Below are 13,273 nucleotides of genomic sequence, written 5' to 3'. Positions count from 1 at the left end.
AATTAAGAGTTTGAATGACCACAACTGCCATACCATATTATAAACTATCCTTGAAAGGTAGAGTTAGATGTACACTTTTTGACTCAATGGAGCTCTGCGTACCAGCAAAGATGAACAGTTATCACTCAGCAGGAACAAAGCCCAGACTCCAGATGTAGCTCTCACTTCGGCTTAAGAAAAATGAGATAAAATACTCTGTTTGACGAGAAATGAGATGAAAATCTGCTTTTTCAGCTACTTTAAAGTGCTGCCTGGACAGAGGAACCTGGCCAAGACTGAACCCTGACCCTGCAAAATGTAACCCCAAAGAGAGCACTGGTAAAATGATAATCTTTTCCCACTCTCTCAAAGAGAGATCAATATGTTGCATGGCAGCAAAAGCGGGAACAGAACCGAGTCCAAAAACCTTTATGGTACCCGGTTATTTTCCTACTAGCAGCCCGTCCCGACCTTGTCCGGGAGCAAACAGGCTTCCCCGACCCCCGCCCGCCCGCCCCGTTGAAAATATAGTTTACAACAGAATGTTCATGTGCAAAATTCCACTACCACAAAGTTCGGAGAACTACAAACATGCATTTAAACATATTCGCAGAAACAGGATTTTGTGCGTCTCCACACCTTCCATGAGAGCACTAGTTGGGGGTATAGAAAAACACGTAGGCGCCAGTATTTGTAAGCTTCCCTTTCACTTCCGGGAGGCATAAACATACGGTGGTCGAGGGGATTTAAACCAGATAGATGTTCTTTTAAGACCAGTCTCCTACACCCTGGAGAGTCCTGGCCTACAGCTATTAGCCCGGCCCCCGCCCGTCCCGTCCTCCGCCTGCCCCGACCCCTGCCTGCACCTGCAGCAGCCCGGCCCCCCCCTGCCCCGACCCCCGCCTGCCCCGACATGGGTCCCCTTACCTCAGCCGCCGCTCCTCAGTTTACCGCTCCTCGCCGCTTCACCTGACCGCCGCTGGCCTGTCCGCTGCTCCTCACGTCACCGCTTCTCGCCCGCGCCATGTCCGCCGCTCCTCATCTGGCTCCTGGACGCCTTTCCTCCCCGCGCTCCTGACGTGAGCACGCACGTCGCGGCCGGCGTTACTTTTGAAATAACATTTCTTTTTGTAATTTATATAGCCTATAACCATCTACACACCCTGACGATTCCAACGGTGTATCGGGTGTGTGGATTGGCGCTGTGGTTCCCCAGTTTACCCGCCTCAAAGGCTGAAAGTTCTTCCTTTATTATAGTAGTATAGATAGACCACCAAGGTGCTCATCCATCCTCTGCGACTATCGGCCCCCTTAGTGGTCTCACAAACCTGGAGTTTACCAACGCTTTCCACTGCCGCAACCCATAGAAACAAGTTCACATCTTTGCACTACTAAGAAGACTGTTGTCCTTGTGTACTGTTGTTCCTCCAAAATGTCCCTTGGGCTCCAGACTGAGTTGTTGATTTCCTAGAGGTCGTCTCTGCTCTACTGATAAGACTTCACCGGGCACACTCCCAACACTAATATTTAAATGCTCACCAAGAATGTATTAATTGGGGAGAGGATGTGGCCTAACAGCTAGAGCGGTTGATCTCAAATCTGGGGAACCGGGTTCGAGTTGCAGCAACGACCCTCAACATCCTGGGAGTCCTGGCAAATCACTTAATCTCCCCATGCCTAATAAATATGAATGTATCCTTGTGTAACATAACTGATGCTCATATAAAACGCTCTGATACCAGATACCTTCGGGTCAAGTTGGTGCTATATAAAACTTCATGACGCATAGGCCGCCAAACAGCATTTACGCCCTCAAGTAACATCCAGCATACATAACTGCAAAGCTCTCAGAGCACTCTTGCTTTCTCATGTGGAAGCATGAGGGTGGGGGTGGGAGAGGGAGTCACTCTCATGCCAGAGTTTGATACCAAGACGGTTACACTTACGATCAAACGATCCTGGCAGGAGTGGCAAGACAAGGGAGTTTAGCCACTAAGAGCCCCTCCCCAAATTTTGGATATGGTGGGGGCAGCACTGGGGGAAGGGTCTCATTGCTGCCATTCCTCCATCACGATTCTTCAGGTATCAGGCTAGGTAAGATGTCAGTTAGTGTACTTGATTCTCGTAACTCTTAATTGGGTGTCTCAAGTCTGGTTTCCAGTTCTTATGAAACTTTTTTTCCAGTTTTCCTATGTTTCTTCCCTGGTTCCAAGAACATCTGACAGGGCCATAATGGATGTGCCACAAGCTGATCAATATTTTCTATTACAAATGATGGCAATGTGGATTTCAAGGACGGTTGCACATCCTGGAACATTCACATCTGCATTCATTAACCAGACTTGGGGTGCCAGAACTCCGAAAAGGAACAAATCCTTGGCATACACAGTGTGCATGGCATTTGAAGTGGTATTTCGAACCAATGGGTATCGACAGGAGGACCCATGTGCTTTGTAGCAGTTGACAAATGAAGCAAAGGATTACCGAATGGTTCAAAGCAGAGGTCAGCAATCTTGCAAGTTATGCTACAGTAGTCGGATCCCTAGTAGGAGAACATTGGTGTGTAAACTCTTGAAGGACAGAAAGTTGATTACTCCTCTAAAAGGCAAATATAACCAGTTGCAGCATGTGAAAAAATGCTTGCATACATTTGAGCACTGGGAATAATTATTTTGCACTAGAAAAGCAATTATGCTCAGAGTGGCAAACATGTCTTGTCGTAATTATCTCAGTGGTGGTTTAATACGAAATGTTTTATCTGTCTCAATTTCTGCAAAATATAAAATGTATGGACTATGCATGCCAAATTTGGTACCAAGTATTGTGTTCTACTTCGTTAATTGCATGAGCTAACTTTCAGTATCAACCTAAGTAAAATAAAGTTTTGATAAACGGAGTACAGACAGAAATGATGGAAGTCATAGCATGTTAAAGATTTACTGACTGACAAGAAGTGAAAAGAAGGGAAACCTTATTTTATAAGATTTCAAAAGGCTATTAAATGAATTTCTCATTCACTGGAGTGCAAGGTAAAACAAAGAATGACACATTATGAATAAACTTAGCCCACATCCAAAAAGTACTTAGTCACTGTATTATTTTATCAAGGGGGAAAACACCTGCACAATAGCTGTGCTTTTAATGGATTATAATATGCTGCATTTAATTTCAAGAAAATGCACTTTGAATTCAAAATGTCAACCTAACAAACTTTAGACAAAGTCAGCAATTAAGAACTGCATTGGGCTTCTAATCACAGGGGTCTAATTATTGACACGTTATCTATATATGCCCAAACACACCTCTTTGAAGACATTAATTACCTGTTGGCTCCTTAGGACACACATCAGGCAACGACAGCACTGATCTTAAACGTTTTCCAGAGTCAACCTCTTTTCTACAAAAATCATCTTTGTTGTTTGTGTGTGTCACTGCTGAAGAAGTGTGGCTTGAGGCCATTGCATGAACTCACCATTTGAAAAAGGCTAGAAATGAAAGAAAAAAGAAGAAAGTGTGAGACAGCAAAAATAGTAAACATTACATCAAAAGAGATTCTAGAGCTTTTAGTGTCCATTGCGAACTCCAGGAAGTGTTTAGGCGACTAATTTAAAAAAAAGTGCTTCAAAAGTGCCTCCCTCTGCATGGCCACACCACCTTGACTTCTGACTGTGCACTAATCTAATTCTCATAGATCAAACCAAAACTCCAACGGTTTACTCTACGGTACAGATTTAGTGTGATTCTTGGCGCTGGGAGTGATCGGGTTGACTAAGTGTACTGGAGACTCCATAACTCACCTAGGTTTGTCTTTTTGCCATTTTGAACTCTTGGAAACAGATTGTAAAACACAATGAATCCAACGAAGAAGGCAAGCATATATGCAAAAGTCAATCTGCAATCCACTATGTCGCTAAGAACAGAATGGCCTACTTGCACCCTTCTGGAGGTGGCATGCAGGGAATAAGGTCAGCAAGAGATAATCTGTTGACCAACATGGCTGTGCCTGCCCTAGGAATGTTCACTGGGTGGTGCAGTTACCTAGGTTCAGGCGGGACAATTCAAGTTTTTAAAATACAGCTATAGTCTCACCTGGTTTTCAGACATTTAGTGTGGGGCCATGTACAGTACTGGACTAGCACCCCCAATGAAGTCCAATGAGGGGCTACCTAACTTTAGGGACCAGAATCTCAAATCTACTATTCCCAGCCAAAACAATTCAGTGGCCGGGGCTTCCATGGGTAAGGAGGTAGCAATGAAAACCCGAACTTCCATAGTTCCCAATAGGAACTGGACTATATAGATAGGGATCAACCATGACCATACAATAGCTATATCACTAAATTTAAGAGATAGTTAAAACGATTGCAGAAACAGGACAACCTTCCCCAGACAAAGGAACTTGGCCCCCTGTGCCAGGTAGGTGAATACATAAGTCCTCATGAACTCTCTGAGACCAGGGAAGTGGCAATATGGATAGTAGGGGATGGTTGGGTATGGGTTTGACTCTTTCTTGCATCACTTGGTCAGCGAGGCAGCCGACATCGCATGGCTCCTGGTTGGCACAGCAATGGTGCAGAGTCCCCTGGATGTTCATAGACTGTACATCTTAATTGACCAAGCGGTTTTAGTGCTGCTTTTCAAATCTCACAAAAGTGCTCTCTACTTGTCACCTATTTCGGGGAATTATTGAGCACGGAATCACCAGTCAAACCATTCAGAAGTCTCAAGGTAGGGGATGAGGATTACACAAATCCTGAGTACAAAAGTAAGCAACATATTAAGGGTGGAGTCTCACCAGAGGAAGGCAAACTTGCCCTATAAAAAGATAGGAGATGGGAAGCCTCTGTAATCCAACAAGTAAGTCTGCTTTTGGGGAAGTGGCACTGTGCAGATGAGTATACAGGATGTCTTGGGAACCTTGAACAAAAGAGAGCTTGCAGGGCAACCATCTTGTGCACACATGCAACTCATGCACTTGATGTGCTAGTGGAAAGCCAATGGGAAACATTATTCACACCCATTACTGTGAAACACGTTCACACAACACATCATATGCTATTCACATAGATCCCCTCCCCCACATGCGACAACCACTTATAGGCAACTAGACTGATGCTCACAGGGGAAAGCAAGTAAGCAGTCTTCCATCAGGAGTAAAGGTATAAAGATCTGTGTCCCTCAATTAGAATCACACAGCCACTGCAAGATTCGAAGTGGCATGCTTCTTCACAGAGTCCACTCCTCACTCTGGATGGGGTTACACAATGTACAACATAGGGCTCTGGGGTTACCAGGCTGATTCAAAGGGTATGGAAACTGGTGGAGGTCTATATATAGCCCAAAAGGCCAAAAACAGGGCAACCCTGTAGGACACCACAGTTACCCATGTGTTCTCATGGATAGGTTCTACACCTTGGCTGGTGTCCACATGTCAGGTGTGTTATGCGCTGAGGGAAAATACAGACCCCAGGTAGGGGTGTCAATGCTCCAGGCCTGACGGGCAAGATTGAGATTGTACAACACCTGACCTGCTGCGCTGTTACTCTCAGCTCGCCCAAGCGCTCTGGCTGTAGGAGAATGAGACGCGCGGAGCATGCTCGACACGCATTGCACTCGTGTGATGGGAGGACTACATCTCGAGAGCCCCAAGCGCAGAGGCGTGTATCGGTAATGAAATTGGCCAGGGGATGAGTGGCAAGCGTTCCCGCGGCCTCGCCGTAAAGGAAAGATCAAATTAACTTTTTGGGAACATATAAAACCGCTTGAAACAGGTATAAGGCGATAACGAAAAGGCCAAGAGGCCTGAGGCACTTATCTCGGCCAAGAGGCCTGAGGCACTTATCTCGGCTGCTAGAGCAGCGAAGAAAGAGGAGGCAGCAACAGGAACTAAAGACTTTCAATATGTCCCTGACACTTAATTGGACATTGAATTAATGTTGTACTGTTGACTTTTTCCAAGGGTTTTATGCGAAATAAACTCTTTGTTTGCTTAACATGACTGCTGTATAATAAAAAGTGAAGAATGTTCAGCATAATCCTCGCCTTTGGTCCTAACCTAGAATCAGAATTGCTTCCATCTTGTAATCAGGAACCTAGGATTTTCAGAATCCATTGTGGACAAGCTCGGTCTAACAATAAGCAGAATTAAGGCACATGGTAGTGCCTTATGTCAAGCAGATCAAATCCAGAGAAGCCACTGGAATTTTAGCTTGCTACTTAAAAATGGCATCTTACCTTCAGTGCGATTAACACATCTTAAATGTAATTGTTTTATCTTACAGTGTATAAATTGCTACAAGACAAACATAAGGAGGTCAGTACAGAAAGTTCTTGGCAACAAATGTATCTATGCAAACAAGGAGATGATGGACGAAGCGCTGAAACTTTTCAGACACTCACCCCCAGTCACAGATCTGGGTTGAATCCATCATCGTTCTTTAGCTCACTTCGCCACCCTAGTTCAGAAACAGCTATATGCAAATCAGTCTTGACCCTGTGCCTCATGGGAACAGTCCAGCCCAAACTGCCAAGACATGTCTTCCCTGGACCGGAAACAAGCATCCTAGGACCGGTTTCGGGTTAACAGCCCTCATCAGCCAGGCTAGCTTGAATCCAGTGGCAAAGTGAACAAGGGACCCACATCTGGGAAATACTCTGCCAACTTAGGGCGAACAAATCTTTGCCAGTGGATTCAAGCTAGCCAGGCTGATGAAGGCTGTTAGCTTGTTTCCGGTCCAGGGAAAACATGGCTTTGCAGTTCGGGCTGGACTGGCCCCATGAGGCAAGGGGTCAAGACTGATTTTCATATAGCTGTGTCTGAACTGGGGTGGCGATGTGAGGTAAAGAACCATGATGGATTCAACCCAGGTCTGTTACTGGTGAGTGTCTGAAAGATTTCAGCGCTCTATCTATCACTCCCTTGTGTTAACAAATGTATCTATACCATGTTGATTCTGGTCCTATAGTTGAGGCCCAGCTTATGTTATTTAGCGATAGTCAAATAAATGTGCTTACATAATCTAGACGAGTTACATTAAGTCTGTGTATTTGTTTGATATTAAACCCAGGAACTTATTCTTGTCAGACTCTCAGCAAAATGGGAGTTGGCTGCAATTTAATTTTTTTTACCAATCTTTTTAATTTGGCATTAAAAGTATTTAATTAAATTATTGAACAACCTTCAGACTCGTTCAGAAAGAGCCTGTAGAGAAATTAAAGGTTCATTCATGGTCAAGATCATATCAACTGAAAATAAAAACTTTCTATTCCTGTGAAAGTAACAGAAGACAGTTGGTTTAGTCACTCAAGGTGAATTGCAAACGTTAGCCTTAATTTGGATATGTGTGTGCACATACAATGAGCTGGAGATGGAACGCGCCTTGGGCATGTTGATTAGACAAGCTAGCACATTGTAAAATGGCAGCTGAACTTTGGTAGGCTGTATATGGAGGAAGCCTCATTACTCTTAGAGCTAGACACTGCTCAGTAACCATCAATGATTATATTTAACATCTTGTCCTCATTAAAGTCTGTAAATATACTTCAGAAAATGTGGCTTATGAAAGCCTTAGTGGGTCTTTATTACTCAAACACTGGCAATCCTCGAACAGTGTTTCGATTGACACCTGGATGATTCAGATATCTTCCAGATCTTTTAGAAATAACTTCACTCTTCACTTCTAACAAATTGCACATTTAAAGAAGTATTTGGGGTTATTTTCTTGAAATATAGGACTAGCCCCATGTATTTTAACATACTTCACCACAAGGGACAGTTTATTCATACGTATACATTTGTATTCGATGTCTCATACTAACGAGTTGAGACTTTCTTTGGAGGGGAAAAACAGATTACTCTAATGACAGAGAGATCACTAGACCACTTACTGTTAGTTACCAATTTTCATCCCTGTACTGCATCCATCCATCCCACACTCTAGCATGTGTCTGGGGACAGCCAAGTGCCTCATATACTGGTTTCTCTATTGTACAGCATAGGTCCATACTTGCCTTCCCATCTTGCTCGGGTTGGCGGACTGGATTGTTGCTAACTCAGAGCAATGTCTCTCTTTCCAATCACAAGGCCCAATCATATCAGAGTCCTTTCCACATGTGAGAAGCCCTCGTCATCTACTATATTTAGTAGGTCAGTTTTTGGGCTAAGATTGAGTGGTCTGCCCAGCGTAGTTCCCAGTGTATAACGAACAGTGTCCCAGAATGGTCCAAGTAACTCCAAGTGGTATGAAGGAATTCACCTTCCATCCCACCACATATAAGGCAATTGGGTCTATAATTCGTGTTAATGTTGTAGTCTTGGTGGGGGGTTCAGTACATACGATGGAAATATTTTAATTGGTTCAGCTGGAACTAACCTAAGATCAATGCCTTACAAGAAGCCATCAGTGCTGCAGTCTAATTGAAATGTTCAAGGAGACAGAGATTACGTTGTTTTTTTTTACTGAAGTTCTTTTTATTGATGAACACAAAGTAAGACAAGTACATAACAATGCTGTTTGGAGGATTTACATGCTATGAGGAAGTTAAAGTGAGCTTTGTAGTAGCAATGTATACAGTCGCACTTTACATCCTATGATTGCGGGACTACTGCTAATACTCAGAAATCTTAGTTTCAAGTAACCTCTCATGGTTTGGCAGCTTAAGCTCAGAATAGTACCGTCATATACAAAATTATATTTCAGACATTTGGGCGCATTCAGGCGAGTGATACATTGTTAATTTAGCCTCCAAGGGAGTGAATTCTGGACAGATTTGCGGTTTCGAATGAGTAGGGTATACGTGTGTGTTGGACCTGCGATGGGCAAGCCCAGCACAAAGGGGGTAGCTTGGCTCAAGTGTCAAGGCAAGTGAAGGCTATCGTGTTAAGCCGGCTTTGACCCAATAATATCTCCTTGTACAACCACCAAAAAGAAGGACACCACATCACTGTTGTAGAAAAATAAGATTCCTTTATGTAAAAATTCTCTGTTGTGAATGGGGATCAATTAGGAAAGCACATACACATTTCTTTTGGCCACAATTTGTTGGGTTTCGATTCCGGGTTAAATACAATAAATAAGCTCAGGAATAAATATCATCAATAAATAGAATAAATATCAGGAATAAATATCATCAATAAATAGAATAAATATCAGGAATAAATATCATCAATAAATAGAATAAATATCACTTTTTGTTTAGCAGAATAAATACTGGTTCATTTAAATAAACAAACACATGTTCATTCTGGTATCACTGCCACCAATTAAATACTTCAGGAACATTAACTTGCAATACGTTTCAGGATGGAAAGATTACTCTTACAGTTTACGATTACTTCACTGATAATGAATACAGGCTTCTCTGGGCACAAAAGGAGTGTTGGGACTTTTTAAGAATCACTCGGGGATATGCGCGTGTATCTAAAAGGCAAGGAAACACAGTGAACACTTCATTTACACTCGGCTGCCACCGGGTTGAGATCTCTGTTTGCCGGTGGGGTCTAAGCGCGCCTACGGGCTTTGTCACCGCTAGCACTCAGGCGGCACCAGTTCAAAGTCTTTAGACTGACGAACGGGGCTGCCGAAGAGGTCACACAATCTTCGCGCTCAGTCAAATAAATGCCGGTTCACAGTTCCTTTATATCACCGCTTCCCACCTGAAGAAACGGGCCCACCTCACATCGGCTGCAATCGAAAAGCGATTCAGTCGGGTTCAGCACTTCTCTCGCCAGCGACGGGTTATCAGGGGCACCACGGACCTCCCTCCGACTTCCTCAACCAGGGATGGTTCCCGCCCACAGCTACCGCCGCCGATTCACTGAGGAGGGGCAGAGACAGTAGTCCCGCCCAACGGAGGCCGGCCTTTCCCCGCCCCGGCGCACCACCTAACCTCAGTCTGCGCAGGAAGCGATCTACGCCGGTGGGGCTCGGAGACGTCTGTGCTCCTCGCTGGAGGCGCCCGTCACAAAAGGGGCACAGAAGACGCTCGCGGTGAACTTGCTCTAGCCTTGCGACCTGAGTCTGTTGTGATTCACCACCGGGGGGGGCGGGGAGGCACACGAACACGGCCACACTCTCTTGGGGGTAACGAGGCACTCGCTGGGCAGGCGCTGTAGGCGCGAGGTCACCACACACACAGCTGCCTGGAACGCCAGTGAGGATCGACGCCAGTGACCCTTGCTTGCTCTACTGCCCGCACTACCAGCCGCCTCAAGGGTCAACAGGGCAGGTGTCAAGTCTGGTGTCAAGTCTGGAATCTCCTTCTTCACCTAGATCTGGAACATCATTATCCTATCTAGTCTTCTGGTCATCTCCAAAATGGCCGCCAGGGACTGGACCTTATATAGCCAGTGCCCTGAGGTGCTGGCTCGTGCCAGAAGGTTCTAGAACCTTCTTTGGGCTAAGCCAATGACATGGCACTTCTAAGATGTCTTTGGGACCCTAACAGCCACCATACTGGGGTTCTAGAGCAGCCATTTTGTGTACCTGAGGAAAATAAAGTAATTCCTGTCAGGAATGCGCGCCAAGTAAAAGGGTGCCAAAACCTTGAAAGGTCAAGGTTCATGGAGGCTCCAAGGGGAGTCACTCACATGAGGAAAAGGGACGGCCACCATTTTGAGGTCATTCATACAGGTTGCCAATCCCAGTCTATAATGTCACAGGTTTCGCCAGGTGCCTTGTAAATAGGTGCCAAAAACCTTGTGAACAACTGGGCGTCAAGGAACATCTAGCCCCATGAAACAGCACACAAAAGGTCCTGTTAGACAAAGAAAAGCGACAAATTTTGGGAGGTACAGGGGAACAAAAGAAATCATAGTGGTGAGGGGACTCTCAGAAGCAGACGGGTCTAACAGTGTGCATGCCTGAGTTGCAGCTATGGGAAGATATGGAAAGAGTTGTGTCCTACTCCATTTAAACAGAAGACCTAAAAAACTCCAGAGGTTCTGATGAGTTCTTCATAATTACTGGTCCAGACTTTTCAGGCTGACCAACGTAGACGAGAAATTCATCAGGGAGACCTTGTCCCTTATAAGACCTTTCAAAACCCTTGATAAGGCAGTCTGCCCTAATTAATTCCGAAAGGGTTCCACTGCCAGTGTCAATAATAATTGCGTCAGTGGGCACACCTATCTCAAGTCCCTCTACAACAGGAAAGATTCAGATAGAGTCCCCACCACCATAAACCAGGCCTGTGCTACTACGTACAGGAGCTTAACATACAAGGAAATATGTAGGTCCAAAACCAAAGCGTTCTAATAAATAGAATAAGTACAGTCATGATAAGCTGTCAAAGGCTTTTTCAGAGTCACTTTGTATTATGGCTGAAGGTTCCTGCAGCCGGGTGGCTATCATGACCAGGTAGTATACCCTACATATGTGATGTCCGATTGAGGGGTGAGGTATAAAAACTTTGATCTTTATGTACCAGACAGGGAATTATGAAGATCAGTCATATAGATAAGATGTTGGCTAGTCTTTTGACTTTACTATCAATCAGAGAAATCGGTCTGTTGGAGGCAGATATGTGCCGGCTTGTCAAGTTTAACCCTTTGAATGCCAAGGACGTAATGGTTACGTCCTCTGCTGCGGTGCTGCTGTGCCAAGGAAGTAACCATTACATCCTCGGAAGAGCAATCAGAAATCCCTCTGCTGTAAACAGCAGAGGGATCCCTTTTTTTCCAGCCTCTGGAGCTGGGGAAGTGCTTCCTGAAAGTGAAAGGAGTTGATCGGCTCATTTCACTTTCACTGCCTTCGTGCTTGCGGGGCTATCTCAGTCCCCCTGAGCACGTAGGCAGACGGGAGAGGTATCATTGGGAAGGGAAGAATCTCCCTTTTCCCTAGTGGATCTCTGCTTGGGGATCGTGGCAGGAGGGCGATCGCCAAACAGGGATCCACCACTAGAAACCAGGGAAAGGGGAGCGACCCTTGGGCAAGGGCCTTTGCTCCCCCCAACCATTTTGGGCATTTCCAGTCTTTCTGCTCCTCCCCCCCCCCCTAGCTGCCAGGCATTATTTCTATTTCAATATGTAAGGTTGGAGGCTTTCTAAAATGGGCAAGCCAATGCCCCCACCCTCAAAAAAGCTAAAGGTACTATAGCCCCTGATACGCCCCCTAGAGAGGCAGAAATCACACTAGGCATCAGGGATTGTTTTGCTTTGAATATGTAGATGTGAGGGCTGCCAAACATGGGCATGCCTATGCCTCCACCCTCCAAAAAGCTAAAGGGACAGTCTTTCTGCTCCCCGCGGGGCAATGGGGTCAATAGTTTTGATATGCCGGTATCATTTTTATCAGGAGACGTAGGGCAATGCTGGGTGGTAGGAAAATTGTGCTGGTGCTGTGATCCCAGACAGAAATGTAAGTACACCCCTGAGTATCTTGAACCTTAGTAATTTTTCCTACAAGTTCAATTGCTGCTGTTCTTAATTGCTCATACCATCCCCGGATCTCAACCTGCAACATCTTCTGATGCTGAAGAGTGAAGCTCAGGGTTTCCCCTCGGACCCAGACTTTAAAGGTTTTCTAAACTTGTCTGAGGCCGACCCCCTATTAATATCGAAATATTCTACTATCCATTTAGCCATGTGATCTTTGTATGCTTGATTAAATAAAAGTTTTCTCTCGAAAGTTCATGATGTTTAATCTCTAGTGACTCCAATCATTGGAAATTCTAACACCAAGGGATTATGATCTGAGACAGCCTTTGGGAAACTCTTGAGACTGACTTGCCCCGCTAATGTATTTGAAACAAAAAAATGAATCTAGCCTTAATAGTTTGTTATGGAGAGCTGAATAAAATGTAAAACCTGGGTTGGACACTTTACATTTATGCCAGATATCTTCTACCCCCGTTACCTCACCAGACCTTGGAGAGCCTTAAAAATCTTCAGCTTCCTCCCCTGATATAGTTCATCCCCATTGAGATAGAATTAGCTATCTAAATGGATATTTAAATCTCCACAAAAGATTAAGGGGTGTGGCCATGATGCTAGCTCTGTGTTTAAGTAGTCCAGTACCTCAGGGTCATCTAGATTGGACCCATACATAAAATAGATTATTAGAGATGCATTACCAGTACCCAACCCATATTCCGTGATAGCCCACTGCCCAGATTTATCTTCTCTTACACGCTTACAGGTGCCTATTCTTTTTTTAGTAAAATTGCCACCCTTCTATATGTTGCCCCCTGAGGAGTGCATGCTAGTATATTATACCTCAAATTCTTCAACCAAAAATCCCTTATTCCATGATATATGATATTCTCGGAGGCACACCAGATCAGCCAGCATGAATTG

The 13,273-nt window shown here is 44.8% G+C and overlaps 1 protein-coding gene across 4 annotated transcripts in view; it reads right to left on the bottom strand.

The window, feature by feature from the left end:
* Positions 1-13,273, bottom strand: part of VPS54 (VPS54 subunit of GARP complex) — a 599,465-nt gene that overhangs the window by 485,616 nt on the left and 100,576 nt on the right. For all 4 annotated transcript variants that reach the window (XM_086927614.1, XM_086927616.1, XM_086927615.1 and 1 more), the window contains exon 3: positions 3,303-3,464. In XM_086927614.1, coding sequence (XP_086783740.1) covers positions 3,303-3,438 — 136 coding nt within the window. In that variant the 5' untranslated portion in view covers positions 3,439-3,464. The remainder of the gene's footprint in view (positions 1-3,302; positions 3,465-13,273) is intronic.

The sequence above is a fragment of the Lissotriton vulgaris genome, chromosome 6, assembly GCF_964263255.1.
Source record: "Lissotriton vulgaris chromosome 6, aLisVul1.2, whole genome shotgun sequence".
Lineage (NCBI taxonomy): Eukaryota > Metazoa > Chordata > Amphibia > Caudata > Salamandridae > Lissotriton > Lissotriton vulgaris.
The sequence above is the reverse complement of the archived record's forward strand: the minus strand, read 5'-3'. Positions and strand labels throughout refer to the sequence as shown.